Source organism: Protopterus annectens, chromosome 3.part1 (genome assembly GCF_019279795.1).
Source record: "Protopterus annectens isolate FY-2018-M chromosome 3.part1, PAN1.0, whole genome shotgun sequence".
Classification (NCBI taxonomy): Eukaryota; Metazoa; Chordata; order Ceratodontiformes; family Protopteridae; genus Protopterus; species Protopterus annectens.
Genome location: NC_056732.1, coordinates 482,999,102 through 483,015,807, shown reverse-complemented (window position 1 = coordinate 483,015,807; position 16,706 = coordinate 482,999,102). Strand labels below are relative to the sequence as shown.

The following is a 16,706-nucleotide window of genomic DNA, read 5'->3' as shown; positions in this document are numbered from 1 at the left end:
TCAGCTGTTTTGATGACTAAATTTTTGTTGTTACTTAAATCAGACACTGCTTTCTTCTGTTTTTGTGTCAAATTATGGTATTCATTAAACACCCTATTCTTAAAATATTCCTGCAAGTCATGTTCACAGCCACTTATAAATAAATTAAGAGCTGGAGAGAAAGGTGGTATATAACAGCTTGGCTGTCTAAGGGTTGTGTTGTATTCATTATTAACACCAAAAGCACATTTCAATGCTAAATTTCTACAAAAAAGCATGATATCAAGCATAACTTCATTAAAAGCACTAAGTCTGTCCGGTACAAAGGTCATGCCTTTGTTCAAGACATATAATTCTTCGCTATTCAAAATATAAGAAGATAAATTAAAAACAATACCATCATCATGGTGATCTGATGAAGGGTTTTAACCCGAAAGTGCTTGTCAGTGGATATTTATTTTGTTGGAGTTTCTTACCAGTTTTGGATACAACTTTTTGTGTATCACCTTTTCTTTCATTGTACTTAAACATATGAACATTCTGCAAAATTCTGCACAGTTAAGAGGTATGATTATACATATTAGATTTCCCTACAAAGTGGCAGTTTAACTACTTTAATCGAAAATTAAGTCAAACATTTGTTACATCAACACTGTTGTACTTACGTTACAGCTTTCATCGTTATCAGATCTGTGAGGAAGTATGAAAGCAAAAGCAGACAGAGGACCATCACATTTGTCTGCCGGTTGTGTGAAATCTAAACAGCTGGTGATTATACTGTAGTAATGTGTTGGAACTGGTACTGAACCATTCACATATCTGGAAACAAAGGTTCAGAAATAAAACAATGAAAGATATTCATAAAACAGCAGCAGTGAATGATATAAATGAAACATTAACTTGCCCAAATCAAAAAAATAAGCAAAAAAATAAATAAAACAAATGAGTAACCAGTCCAAGTCACAGGCTTACTGTTTGTTCTTCTCTTGTGTGTCATATACACCATCATAGTCATAATCAAAGATGGGACCACTTATAATATTGACCCCATTCCTTTCCATAGCATATCTCTTCACAAGGACTTTTTGAAAGTAGTTCCATACTCCTGCAGAATAAAGAAAGGGAAAAAGTACATGATTTAACAAATTAAATAAATAACTTGCTTTCTCCTAATGTATGATCCTAAATAAACCTAAATCTCCTAGGGTGGCTAGAATTTCCCAGCCTACTTTAGTAAAACCAGCTCATAGTGGCCTACAAAGTTCTCTACCACCCTGATAATACATCTGCACTTAAAATCATCACTGGCCCCTATAATAACCTGAGGCCACTTCACTCATCTAATAGACTGCTAGTTCAAACATACAAAACCAACAACTCAGTTGGGGATTCTCTGTTTCCCAACTCTGTTGGCAAAACTTGAAACTTGCTTCCTGCAGACCTTAGCCTAGAACCCTCCCTAACCAAATTAAAAAAAAAAAAAAAAAAAACTCAAGGAATATTTCAAAACACACTGGTTATTGTCCGTGTTCTAATCCTGACTAGAACCTCCACTATAATTTGAATGCTATGACATTACTTTATATGCTATGTTATTAAGATTGATATTTTGAATAAGTGATTATATTATATTTATCAGATACTATAAACTGTGTACAATATGTAATTTTTGTGACTTTGCTGTATGTTTTTGCCTTGGAGTTTTTCTCCTCGGGCCTCTGCTGAAATGGACATGATTTCAATTGGACTATCCCGGTCAACAAATGTAAAATAAAATAAATAAATAAATAAAGGATTCCCTTACTGTGTTGTTCTCAGTGTTTGTCAATTGCATTTGTGTTATTAAACACACTAATAACTAGGGTTGCTTTTTTACTTGAGAGTAAATACATATTTTGCACAAAAGTTTAACACGATTTCACACTTCTAAAAACTAGTGTGGTCTCCTTTAAGGCCCCTGAGCCAGGTGAGTATTACTCAAACCCTACTCAAAATCACTTATCATTTTACACTACCCTTCTTACAGGATCATGCATCAGAGCAAAATCAACAAAAAACAACCCTCTCTGTCTGTACCAGTCTGGTGGTTCCATGGATAAACCCAGCCACTTCAAACAAGCTCAAACACTACAGGAAACAAAAGGGAGGAAGTTAAGACAAGAAAGGTAAGACACCTTTGATCATTAACTAAGAGCTCTCATAAATTATAAGTAAAAAACTAAGAAATCAAATTTTTCAGAGAAAATAAAAAGGACTCTAAGGAAAAGAGAGATCTATTCCAGAGGAGCCCCCAAACATCTCCAACGCCCAGGTGAGAACTGCCCTCACAAGGCAAAAAAACAGCATCCATGGGGGGGATATGATGGTCCCGGCTGTGTGTGCTTCATGAACTCAATGAGAATTAAACTACTTTTCTGAAGTACAAAGCAAACACAGGAGGGTTATGCTCAAAGTTTGCAGATGATCATGACTGGCCTAGTAGTCGAAACATCACACACAGATATCCTCCAGAGAGACCTCACAGAAATGGATAACTGGTGCCAGAGCCATGGCCTGGAGTTAAACGCCAAATGCATAGTCATACCCTTGGGAAAAACAAGGCTAATATAGGTGGCAATCCACTGAGCACAGAAAAAGTCATCAGAGAGGGGGGGGACCCAGGTTGACAGTAGCCTTCGCTGACACTCATGTTGCTAAAGTAGGTTTAAAACCTTCACCTATATCCTGATCATGATCATGAAACATCTAGAGGACAGATTCATCACCCAGAGACTCCCTATGCTGTGAACAAATAACTATGGGCTAGGCTTATAAATGCCCTTGGGCAGATAGCCTAGTATGAACCTATGAACCTATGAACCTATGATAAAGCACATTATTTTTAAACCCTAGTAATTTTTGAGAGTTTGGTCCAGCAGGTTTGCAGGCCTTAACCTGCACAAGTTGAGACCTCCCCTATATCCAGTAACAAAAATACATAACTATCAACAGGATGTGCACTAAGCAGCTTTCAGCTGGAAGTTAAGTAATACATGTGTGTTATTTATGACAGATTCTTCTAGGAAGAGACTTGGCTTATACTCTGTAAAAATTCTAAGCAATGGCTAGCAAACTTCCCAGAAAACATAACCATGTAGTGATTAGACCAAAGCAGAAATCATAGGTAAACTGTCCTAGTAATGGAAATGAGACACACACATTACTTCTTCATTATGTAGTTCAAGCTACTCAAAAATATTTTAAGATTTTTATTTTAGTATGGGAAGCCATCCCAATTCTGAATCAAGACTGCTACGTCAGGGACAACTTTTCCTGGCTAAAGCTAAAACAGAACTTCCAAACAAACTACTATAAAAATGGCACTACAGTCACAAATAAACTCCCATAAACTTTATTAAGAATTAAGCACTTTTGTTCCATATTACATAAATGAACTTCATCAGAACTAACCATCCCTTCTTTGCACCTGTTTAAATATTTTAAAAGGCTATCACATGATACCACATCTACCAATCATATGTGAAATAAATAAATACACAATTAAAACCGATAATGAATTCAGACAGCTTGAACAATCAAAGTCTTGAGCATGTGAAAAATGTAAAAATGAATAAATATTTGTATAAAACAAAAATAAATTAGATCTAGCTACAATTTGCCATATAAAAAATTGTCTTGAATAAAATAATAAAATACGTCTAGTATCCCTTACCCATTACAGTATTTTAATTTTAAAATCAAACTAATGGAACAACATTCATTTAAACCTGGAGGGCAAGAAGCATTTAACCTTAACTGCTATTTTAACTCACTTTGCTTCAGGTGTTCTTTCATAAAAAGACCTCTACTGTCTTGTATATTACTGGATCTATAACCACAAATTCAAACCAATTCAATTATTATAGCAGAGGACATTTTAATTGTGATTCTAAACAAGTGGTTTATGTTGCTAAGTGTGGTCAATGCCCAGCATTCTACATGGGTAAAAGGCTGAGGAAGTTGAAAGACAGGATTTATGAACTACTACTACCACTTTCGGCTGCTCCCGTTAGGGGTCACCACAGCAGATCAACTGTTTCCATTTCTTCCTGTCCTCTGCATCTTGCTCTGTCACACCAACCACCTGCATGTCCTCTCTCACCACATCCATAAACCTTATCTTAGGCCGCCCTCTTTGCCTGTTACCTGGTAGCTTCATCCTTAGCATCTTTTTCCAAATATACTCTGCATCCCTCCTCAGCACATGTCCAAACCAACATAATCTTGCCTCTCTGGCTTTGTCTCCAAACCTTCCAACCTGGGCTGACCCTCTAATATACTTATTCCTAATCCTGTCCATCCTCCTCAAACCCAGTGCAAATCTTAACATCTTCAACTCTGCCACGTCAAGCTCAGACTCCTGCCTTTTTATCAATGTCTCTGTCTCCAACCCATATAAAGTACAGTTTTGTACCTACCATAAATGTAGATGTTCGAAGATCCACATTGCTGCAGTCCTTACTTATGGGTAGTCCGCTGTCCTCGGTCGGCCCGAATACCAAAGTATTAGGCTGACGTCGGTCATGGGCGCACAGCCCTGACATCAGAGCGTCAGGGTATAAAAGCGCATGACCGACGTCATATCCTCAGTCTTTTCTTGCCCCAGATGTCAGAAGGCCCTAAAAGAAAGGCCACAGCCAAAAAACAGAGTACCTTCCCAAAAGATATGCCCAACTACAGCCATCACCCAAACCATATAACCATGCTAAGCTACAGAGGGGAAGGAGGGAGGGAAAATTGGACTGCAGCAATGTGGATCTTGAACATCTACATTTATGGTAGGTACAAAACTGTACTATGTTCTTCATCTCACATTGCTGCAGTCCTTACTTATGGGTAGAATCCCAAAGCAACGGGAAAGGGAGGTTGAAAAATCATAAAGCATTAGGGGCTGCTAAAATGCCCTGTAATATTGCAGTGGCAAATCCAGCCCTAGACTTAGAATAAAGAGGAAGGTGGTAATGTTTAGAAAAAGTATGTACTGAACTCCAAGTGGCTGCTTCCAAAATATCCTTTGTAGCTACCCCCTTAGAAAGGCAGTAGAAGTTGCAGTAGCTCTAGTGGAATGAGGTCTGATTCCAGTCGGAATCTCTTTACCATGATGGGAATAACAAAAGAAATACAAAACCCAATCCATTTAGAAATAGTTTGTTTTGAAACAGGTCTACCCTGTGAACCCAAAGCAAAAGAAACAAACAACTGCTGAGACTGTCTGAACTCCTTGGTTCTGCTCAAATAATAACGAACTGCCTGTGAATATCCAAAGTATGCAAAATCTTCTCCCTTTATTTTGAGGATTTGCATAAAAAGTAGGCAAATGAATAGTTTGGTTTAAGGCCACACTAGAAACCACTTTAGGCATAAAGGAAGGATTAGTACGCAAAGATACCCTATCCTTATGAAAAATCAAGAAAGGCTCCACTGCCATAAGGGCCTGTAATTCAGAAACCCTTCTTGCAGAAGTAATGGCCAACAAAAAAGCAGTTTTCCATGACAAATACTTTAACTCGGCAGTAGCTGCAGGCTCAAAAGGTTGTAGAGTAAGCTTTTCCAACACAAAATTGAGATTCCAAGCAGGAGTAGGAGCTCTACGTGGGGGTCTTATGTTCTTTGCCCCTCTGAGAAACTGCTTAAACAAAGGATGAGAGAATAAAGGAGGGTCACAGTCATAATTAGCCGAAATGGCTGCAGCATGAACCTTTATGGAGGAGAAGGACAAACCTTTGTCTAATAACTCAGTAAGATATTGTAAGGAAGCATTCAAATTAGGCTTGGAAACATCAAAGTCCTTCCCTTTGCTCCAAATAAAAACTCTCCTCCATTTATCAGCATAAACTTTCCTTGTACTAGGCCTCCTGGCCTCCAAAATAACATTCAAAACTTGTTGTGGAAGCTGAGAACCTCCAGAATCTAAAACAGAATATGCCAGGCTGTTAGATGCAGAGACTGAATTCTGACATTGAGAAAGTGATTGCCCTCCTGAGACAAAAGGTGTGGAATCAAAGGCAGAGGCCATGGAGGCTCTCGACCAAACTCCTCAGTAGTGGGTACCAGTGTTGTCGAGGCCAATCCGGTGCTATCAGGATCATGGATGGCTTGTCTTGTCTGGCCTTCAAGAGAACCTTGGGCAGAAGAGGTAGAGGTGGAAAGGCATATACATGAAGATTGTTCCAACTGAATGACAGAGCGTCCACCTTCCAAGCTGTGGGATGAAACCTTTTGTGCAAAACTTTGGCAACTGGTAATTTAGTGGAGAAGCGAACAGATCTATGTCTGGAGTTCCCCATGACACTGTCAACTTTTGAAATACCTGAGGATCCAATTTCCACTCGTGAGGATCCACTATTTGTCTGCTCAATACATCTGCTAAGGAGTTCTGTGCTCCTGGTAGAAATCTTGCCTGAAGATTGAGGTTGTAACTGAGAGCTGTCTCCCACAAAATCATCGCTTGTCTGCAAAGAGGGTACGAATGAGTTCCCCTTGCTTGTTGATGTACCACATGACAGTTGTGTTGTCTGTTAGAATCAACACCTGCCCTGGGTGAAGTAAATCCTTGAAAGCCATCAATGCAAATTGTACTGCTAACATCTCCTTCAAGTTGATATGCAAATGTTGAAGTCTGGCAGGCCACGTGTCTTGCACCCATTTTCCATTGAGGTGTGCTCCCCAAGCCTTGTCCGAGGCATCCGTCGTTAGAATCTGACTCGCCTCTGGTCGGGTCACAGAGAGTCCCTTGTTTAGGTGACATTCCTGAGCCCACCACAAAAATTCCTTCTGAATGCAAGGTATTATCTGAATGACAGTGTCTAGATCCTGGCAGTGTTGTGTCCATAGATTTTTGAGATACCATTGAAGCTTCCTCATATGCAATTTGGCATTGGGAAGCACCAGAATACAAGATGCCATGAACCCCAAGGCTTGAAGGACTGTCCTTGCAGTCAGCCTGGACTGTAGAGACATTCGATGGAAATAAAGTGAAAGATTTTTCTGTTTGTCCGGGGTCAAAAAGGCCATCTGGGAAGCTGTATTCAGTCTCACACCCAGAAAGCACATGTCCTGAGAGGGTACTAGACTGGACTTTGTTTCGTTCACAGAATACCCTAGGCATCTTAACACTACCATCACATACTGTAGATGCTGAAGAAGCTCGTCCTTGTCTTGTGCAATAATCAGGCAATCGTCCAAATAAGGATAAATTTGTATTCCTTCCATCCTGAAAAAGGCTATCACTGGAGCCAGAACCTTTGTGAACACTCTGGGCGCAGTAGATAAGCCAAAGGGCAATGCAGAGAACTGATAATGTAAATTTCCAGCTCGAAAACGCAGGTACTTCCTGCAACTGGGCCTGATAGGAACATGAAGATAAGCCTCTTTTAGATCCAGAGTTACCATCCAGTGATCTTTTCCCAGCAGAGGCAAAAGCTGTTGTAATGTCAACATTTTGAACTTTGGAATGTCCAAATAAGTGTTGAGGAGAGATAAATCCAAAATCGGTCTCCACGTGTTCCCTTTCTTTGGTACTAGAAACAGGCAGGAATAAAACCCTAGACCCACTTCTGAAGGAGGTACTGGCTGTATGGCTCCCATGTGAAGAAGTAATGAAATCTGTTTGTGAGCCTCCATCCTTTGCCGAGGAGGAATGTCTGGCATACCCTTGAAAGGAGGCAATGTATGGAAATAAAACTTGTAACCTTTGTTTATAATGTCCAACACCCATTTGTCTTGGGTGATTAAAACCAATTTTGCTTGAAGAGAGCTAGCTTTCCTCCCAAAGGAGCTGCCAGGCAAGAAGAATCTGGCAGCTGAAAATGCAGGTCATTGGGCCTGTTTACGAAAGGACTGGCCCCTACCCTCACCAGCAGATTGAGCAGGCGAACTCCATGTTCTAGGCCTAAAGGTACTCTGAGCTCTGCCCCTACCACGCCTAGATCTACCCCTAGACTGGGAATCAGAAGAAGGGTACGTCCACCCCTTAGCAGGCCAATTTCTACTAAACTTAGGAGGTTGAACCTGCAAAAATCTTTAACAGTCTGCATAGACTTAGCCTTGTCCTCCATTTTCTTCAAAACAGACTCCACAGGAGGACCAAACAAAACTTCGGACTGTAAAGGGGCATCCAGAATTCTAGACTTAACATGCTCAGATAAATTCTGATCCTTAAGCCAGGCATGCCTACGAAGAACTGAACCAGTGGCAGCCACTCTAGAAGAAGCCTGCAAAGCATCAAAGCCACACTGCAAAGAATGTTTCCCCACCTGTTCAGAAACATGCACCAAATCTTGCAATTCTTTACACTCTATGCCCTCTGCCAAAGCATCCACTTTAGATTTTAGCTGAGAAAGGAGGAAATTCTGATATTTCAACATATGAAACTGGCAATTTAAAGCCCTCATTGCTAAAGTAGAAGAGGTGTACACCTTCTTACCCCATCTGTCCAAAGCTCTAGCTTCCTTATCTAGAGGAACCGGATTCTTTACAACAGAAGCCCTAACACCCTTAGGCCCCTGACTAATAGTTTCTGAGTCCGCCCTAGGACTCTTATATAGGTATTTATGAGCCTCAGGTACCCTATAATACCGGTCAGGTTTAACTGGTGCAGGAGGCATAGAATCTGGATTAAATGAAGCCTCCAAAAAAACATCCTGAACAACATCCAAAACAGGAGGAATAGCCAAGGGTCTGTGCTGTGGTAAAAACAAGAACTCTCTAAGCCTCTTTCTGGAATCTGAGTAATCCTGTCCTTCCCACTTAAAATGTTCCCTCATAGAGTGTAAGGTTTCTGAAAATGAAAAATCCTCTGGAGGGGAAGCAGAAGGAGTAGAATCCTCTGCATCGGAATCCGAATAAGGAGGAAAATCTTGAATATCTTCAGCAGAAGACTCAGAATCATCTGAGGCTTGCTCCAAAATTTCCAACCCTGGCTCTACCCTGGGCCTCTTATCAGGAGGGGGCATGGAACCTCTAATTAAAGTAATCAAATCTTCTGCCATTTTAAGCATATGCTTCATAGGTACAGACCCTGAAGAACCAGAACTAACTCCAGAAGAAGGCAAAACAGACCTGCCCTTAGAAGGAGCCCTAGAAACAGTAGCAGAAGGCCTAACCCCCTTAGGCAAAGAAGGGAGAATAGTAACCTGAGAGGCCCCTTCAGCCTGACCTGACTCCTGTGAGGCCACATCCTGTAAAATCAAGGTTTCCCCCTGAGACTCAACAGAAACTTCAGCCGGATCCACCTGTTCCACTGCAGTCTCTAAAGGACCGGCGTCCGAAATGGACGAATCATCCTGTCTAGGCTTTACAGATTTGTCTTTACGCTTCTTAGGAAGCGGGCGTCGGAAGATCCGACGGCATATTATAATTACACCGTTTGCCAAAGACTAACCTAGCGCAATCTAGCCTTCTCTTAATAGTGCGCTTATTAAACCTAGCACAAAACCAACACCCAACTACGCGTGCTCCGGTCCCAAGCAAGGGATACAAAGAGTGGTAATCCCTATGCGGTATCTGCTTCCCACAAGAAATACAATTATTCACTTTTTCTGACATCCGTAAATAACTGAGGCAAGAAAAACAAAAATGCTCCAACGGGTACTTAGCCCAACTTGGTATGTCTGAAACTCCGAAAACGAAAAATTTCAGAAAGCCGAACGGCACTTGCAACGCTGCTTCTGCATCGGACCATGCGGCAAAAAAGACTGAGGATATGACGTCGGTCATGCGCTTTTATACCCTGACGCTCTGATGTCAGGGCTGTGCACCCATGACAGACGTCAGCCTAATACTTTGGTATTCGGGCCGACCGAGGACAGCGGACTACCCATAAGTAAGGACTGCAGCAATGTGAGATGAAGAACATCATAGCTGGACTCACAACCCTCTTGTAGACCTTCCCTTTCACTCTTACTGGCACTAATCTGTCACAAATCACTGCTGACACTCTTCTCCACCCACTCCATCCTGCCTGTACTCTCTTCTTCACCTCTCTTCCACACTCACCACTACTCTGAACTGTTGATCCCAAGTACTTAAACTCATCCACCTTCGCTACCTCTACTCCCTGCATCCTCACCATTCCTCTATCCTCCCTCTCATTCACACACACACACACACACATATTCTGTGTTAGTCCTGCTGACCTTCATTCCTCTTCTCTCTAGAGCATATCTCCACCTCTCTAGGGTCTCCTCCACCTGTTCCCTACTCTCACTACAGATCACAATGTCATCTGCAAACATCATAGTCCATTGGGACTCCTGCCTGATCTCATCTGTCAACCTGTCCATCATCATTGCAAATAAGAAAGGGCTCAGAGCTGATCCTCGATGTAATCCCACCTCCAACGCATCCGTCACTCACACTGCAGACCTCACCGCTGTCACACTACCCTCGTACATATCCTGTACCACTCTTAAATACTTCTCTGACACTCCCGACTTCCTCGTACAATACCACAACTCCTCTCTAGGCACCCTGTCATATGCTTTGTCTAAATCCACAAAGACATAATGCAACTCCTGACCCTCTCTGTACTTCTCTATCAACTCTCGCAGAGCAAACATTGCATCTTAGTGCTCTTTCCTGGCATGAAACCATACTGCTGATCACTAATCATCACGTCCCTTCTTAACCTAGCTTCCACTATTCTTTCTCATAACTTCATGCTGTGACTGATCAGTTTAATCTCTCTGTAGTTACTACAGCTCTGCACATCACCCTTATTCTTAAAAATCGGTACTAAAACACATTCTCCATTCCTCAGGCATGCTCTCACTTTCCAAAATTTAATTAAACAATCTAGTTAAAAACTCCACTGCCATTTCACCTAAACACCTCCATGTTTCCACAGGTATGTCATCTGGACCAACAGCCTTTCTGTTCTTCATCCTCTTCATAGCTATCCCTACTTCCTCCTTGCTAATCCACTGCACTTCATGATTCACTATCCGCACATCATCCAACCTTCTTCTCCCTCTCATTCTCTTCATTCATCAGCCCCTCAAAGTACTCTTTCCATCTGATCAACACACTCTCCTCGCTTGTGAGTACGTTTCCCTCATTATCCTTTATCACCTGTACCTGCTGCACATCTTTACTAGCTCGGTCCCTCTGTCTAGCCAATCGGTACAGGTCCTTTTCTCCCTCCTTAGTGTCCAACCTTTTATACAACTCTTCATACGCCTTATCCTTCGCCACCTCTCTCTCTGCCATGCACCTCATCTCCTTATACTCTTGTCTACTTTCTTCATCTCTTTGACAATCCCACTTCTTCTTTGCCAACCTCTTTCTTTGTATACTCTCCTGTACTTCTTCATTCCACTACCAGGTCTCCTTGTCCTCCTTCCTCTTTCCAGATGTCACACCAAGCACCTTTCTAGCCATCTCTCTTACTATCTCTGCTGTAGTTACCCAGCTATTCGGTAACTCTTCACTGCCACCCAATGCCTGTCTCTTCCCTAAACCTCACCTCACAATTACCCTTTTTCAATTTCTACCATTTGATCCTTGGTGCTGCCCTCACACTCATCCTACTCTTCTTGATCACCAATGTCATCCTACAAATCACCATCCTATGCTGCCTACCTACACTTTCCCCTGCCACCACTTTACAGTCTCCAGTCTCCTTCAGACTGGTCCTTCTGCATAAGATATAACCCAACTGTGTACATCTTCCTCCACTCTTGTATGTCACCCTATGCTCCTCCCTCTTGTTAAAATATGTATTCATCACAGCCATGTCCATCCTTTTCGCAAAATACACTATCATCTGACCTTCTGCATTCCTTTGCTTAACACCATACCTACCCATCACTTCCCCATCCCCTCTGTTCCCTTCACCAACATGCCCATTGAAATCTGCTCCAATCACCAGTCTCTCACCCTTGGGTACAGTCATCACTACTTCATCCAACTCACTCCAAAATTTTTTTCTCTCATCCATCACACACCCAACTTGTGGCGCATATGCACTAACAACTTTCATCATTACACCATCAATTTCCAGCTTCATATACATCACTCTATCCGACACTCTTCACCTCCAAAACACTCTTAGTATACTGTTCCTTCAGGATAATGCCTACGCCATTTCTCCTCCCATCCACACCATGATAAAACAATTTGAAACCGCCTCAGATACACCTAGCCTTGCTCCCCTTCCATCTGGTCTCTTGCACACACAATATACCAACCTTCTTTCAGTCAATCATATCAGCTCTCTCCCTATACCAGTCATACTGCCAACATTCAAAGTTCCGACCCTCACTATCACAGTCCTAGCCTTTACCTGCCTTCGGGTATGCCTTCCCCCCTTCTTCTCCTTCGGCCAACAGTAGCCCAATTTCTGCCAGCACCCTGTTGGCCAACAGTACTGGTGGCGGTCTTTGTTAACCTGGGCCTTGGCCGATCCAGTATGTATTTCTGTACTGTTGTCTGCATGTATGATTTGGCAAACTTTTATGCCGGATGCCCTTCCTGACGCAACCCTCCCCATATATCCGGGCTTGGGACTGGCACAAAGAAATGAACACTTACTTGATATTAGAAAAGGTAAATTAACTAATGCTCTCAGCAAACATATTAAAAGTAATGCTGGCTACAAGTTTTCCAGAACAAAAGCACTTAATTCTTAATAAAGTTTATGGGAGTTTGTAATTAGAGGCTGAAGTACAGTTTTTGTATTTATTTGGTTGGTTGTTTTCATATATTTTTAAAAGAAAACTTCCCATATACTTGCAAAACCCTAGTTCTTCTGCACTGACATGGGTGCAGAGTAACATAATGGTTATTATTTTAATGGCCTAGTTTGCTACATGGAACATCCTAGAATACTACAGAATTGTCTGACAGAGGAAGACTGTCCTTGTAATGTATAAGAAAGTCAGAAGCCCAATACTATTAACCTCAATGACGCAAGAAAAACTTCACAAGCACAATTCCAAGATGATATTAAAAAAGGAAAATAAGTCCTTCAAAAGCACTACATTCTTTTAGACATATTAATCTAAACTAATGTCTTTCGGTTTTTCCTGGTTAGGGGTCGCCACAGTGGAACTCAGGTCCGCTAATGATTGGCAGTGGATTTTTACGGTTGCCAAGTTGCGACCCCAACGCCCAACCTTCAAAGAAGGCACACTCATTCATGCACGCACGTACCTGCATGTTTTAAACGTCACTCAACCTCGGGGAGGACATGCAGACTCCACACAAAAGGCACTCCCAGTCGAGAATCGAACCGGAGAACCTCTTGCTGTGAGGCAACAACGCTAACCGCTGCACCACCGCGTCCTATTCTTTTAGGCATATTAATCATCAGCTCTAAATGGCTTTGCTCACTAATATAACAGTAGCAAGAAGCTTCGGAACAGATTAATACATTGCACAAGTCATAATCATAACAGTTACTAAAACAAAGTTCTAAGGAAAGGAATAGAGGGTTAATCAGTATGTGTGCATGTGTGGAGAACCTTGGCCTGTGCAGCAGACTCTTGGGCTGTCAGCAACTAGGGACAGAAGTAAGCAGCTCCAGGCATCACTGCAAAACAGCAGCACTACGGCAATTTTTTCCTGGCACTCCACAGGAATGGAGCGACTCAATTAGTGTCATCATATCCTTGCTTCTTTTATTTATTTATTTTTTACTTTTGTTGTAGATCTTGTAAACTTGAGAAAATGTTGAATATTTGGCAGTTAGTGAGGAGGATTAAGGATTTGAACAGTTAATGAACTGCTTCCTGTATGAGTGGTACAGGGTTTGTATCCTACCATTTCCATTGTGGTTTTTAGCAAGTCAGTTAACCAGGTAGTACTCCTGGGTAGCCTCTAAAAAGGGCATGTGCGCAGTGGGCTAACCTGGTCAACAAATTATAAAATAAAATTCTATTATATGCATCACTCATTTTACCTGGCACTTGAGCAACTTGGAAAAGAAGGGGTTGTAATTTTTGTTACTTTGCTCAAAAACCCTTGAGTGCTCTTTCTTGGTATTGTTTTTATTTTTTCAAAGAAACAATCAATCAAACATTCTTGACAACCTCTAAAAGAATGGACACACAAATATGAAACACAAAAATGAAGCAGCTAGAATCATAGGACTGTCACCAGCCTAGGTAACAATAGAACACTGTTTTATTTACTTAAGATTGTTTACTGAGGTAGTACACTGATAACAAAAGACTATTTGCTGCCACAGTCTGGGTGAAGAAATTCACACACACACACACAAAAAAAAAAGAAAGAAAACAGAAGAACTTCACAGAGTAATCACAGAAGGTAGATAATCTTATAGACAACTGACAATATGCAATTATTAACAGAGTAGAAGAACAAAAGTTAATTAATTTTAGTAGTAAATACGACAGGGAAGCAGCAGGTAAAAACAGTGCGTCAAAGCTGGAATGATGTAGGTAAGAAGGAAGTTAGGTTATGTCTCCAGCGGAAAAGCACCTGCAGTCAGATTTTTGATGGAGGTGTCTTTTGAGTTGAGCTGTTCACAGAATGTCAGCATTCAAGGGTAATGTGTACTTTTTCTTTCAAATATACGAACATATTAATTAGCTCATTTGAAAACTGTGCATATCAACACCAATGGAGGAGGTAAGGTCAAACACAGTACTAAGGACAGGATGGGGCATTGGCACTGGATGTAGAACACAAAGGAAAGAGGATAAGACAGATTATATGGAAAAATCTAAAGCTTTACATCTCAAGATAATGGGCAACTCCAAAACACACACACACACACACTATAACCTTCTTTAATTTTACTGTGTCACAATGTTGCTTTGAAGTATTTGAATAATTGCAAGACTTCATGTAGGTGTAAGAAAAAAAAAAGACTGAAGAGCATCACGGAGATGGATACTATCAGTCTGATTAATATTTAAGTTAACATTTGTCTTGAGACTCTTTGAACACTGAGGGATTATGTCTTCTTCTCTACCTTTTTCCCTTACATATTTTCTAGCAGTTGCATGCTCAGATTATATTATACACTGCTATATTATAGCAATAACCCACGCCTGGGTGTGGGTAATGCTGGATTTACCCACGGTTGGTGTGGTTTGGTCACGAGGGCGAAGCCCGAGTGGCCAAGCAAAGCCAACTGTGGGTAAATCCAGTATTACCCACACCCAGAAGTTGGTTATTGCTATTATACAATGACATTATTTAAGAAAAAAAATAATTACATTTCTTAAATAATGGCATTGTATAATGCCTCCTTGCTGCACTTCCGCAGCTGTCTGGTATTCTGCGGCAGTTCTGATGTACTGCGCATGCCTACGCACTACATCAGAGCTGTGGGCAAAAGCAACGGAGAAAGCAAAATCTCCGTTGCTTTTTAAAAACTGTTTCGCTATGTTAAATGAGTTTAACATAGCGAGACAGCTTTAAAAAGAGCAACGGAGAATCTCCGTTGCTTTTTTAAAGCTGTCTCGTTATGTTAAACTCATTTAACATAGCGAGACAGTGTGAAGCAACGGAGATCTTGCATTCTCCGTTGCTGTAAAAAAAAAAAAAAAGAGTTATAGTAATGGAAAAAGTCCGGGCAACTGGACCTTTTTCCATTACTATAACTCAGATTTACAATGTGCATGCTGACCAATCAGCATGCACATTTTTGAATATTAATGGGGGGGTCATTGTATAATCTACTTTAATTAATATGCCAACTGATTTGTTCGGTTTGATATTTATTTTTATCAAATCATTTTATTTTGTATCAATATAGCCATGCTAAAGATTTTGCATTTACTGTTATACTGTTGTTGTTTCAATCTTATAAAATGTAATAAAATTTATTATGATAAAAAGAAGGATACAACATTGGAATCTTGGCACCGTAGGTGCATAAGTATTAACAGCAATGAAGATGCTTTCCTTCACAGACGTGGAGTATAGAAGGTAAGCACAAAGTAGGGATTGCTTTTAAAGATTTAAGTTTCACACTCAGATCCTTAGAAGGAATGTGTTAAACTAAGCAACAACCGAGGAGTGGGTGTGGGTATACTACAGGATTTACTCATGGTTGGTGCGGTTTGATCATGATGGCAAAGCCAGAGTGATTAAACAAAGCCAATCGTGGGTAAATTCTCAATATATCCACACCCACGAGAAGGTTAATGCTATTATACAATGACATTATTTAAGAAAGAAATTACTTACTTTTCTTAAATACGGTCTTTGTATAACGGCGCATGATGTTCCTCCATGTTGTTTTCACATTCCTCTGCGTTTGTTGATGTGTTGTGTATGCATATGGGACTTACATTCCCATGCATCAGTACTGTGGAAAACAAGCAGCGGAGGCAGGAAGATCCCCATTGCATTTTTTTTAATTATAACATCTTGACAGCTGAGAGGTACAAGAGAGACAGGGAAGAAATACAAGGAAAATCAAGTATGTGTCTTTAGTTTTGCAGAATATACCTGATTTTTCTTGCATTTCCTATGCCCTCAGTATATACCTCTCAACCTTTTTAGCTCAAAAAATGGAGACAAATCCAGAAATAAAGGGAGGACAAATGCTCCAAAAGGGGACTAATAGTAAATGTTGCTCTTATAAACTTAGAAAGCTGCAAAAGTAATATTTGTGTTATTGAACACTGTCTGAAGGAAAAAGTCTGAAATTGAAACGAGTGTCATTATTTTGTGCCTTCATTCCTCACTGATCTGTCAGAAAATGACAAATT

At 40.8% G+C, this 16,706-nt stretch overlaps 1 protein-coding gene across 1 annotated transcript in view; it reads right to left on the bottom strand.

The window, feature by feature from the left end:
* Window positions 1-16,706, bottom strand: part of ENPP2 (ectonucleotide pyrophosphatase/phosphodiesterase 2) — a gene marked incomplete in the record, with an annotated part of 2,364,887 nt that overhangs the window by 217,669 nt on the left and 2,130,512 nt on the right. Inside the window, 2 exon segments of the mRNA XM_044066921.1 lie at window positions 645-798; window positions 952-1,084. Of these exon segments, the coding sequence (XP_043922856.1) occupies window positions 645-798; window positions 952-1,084 (287 nt within the window).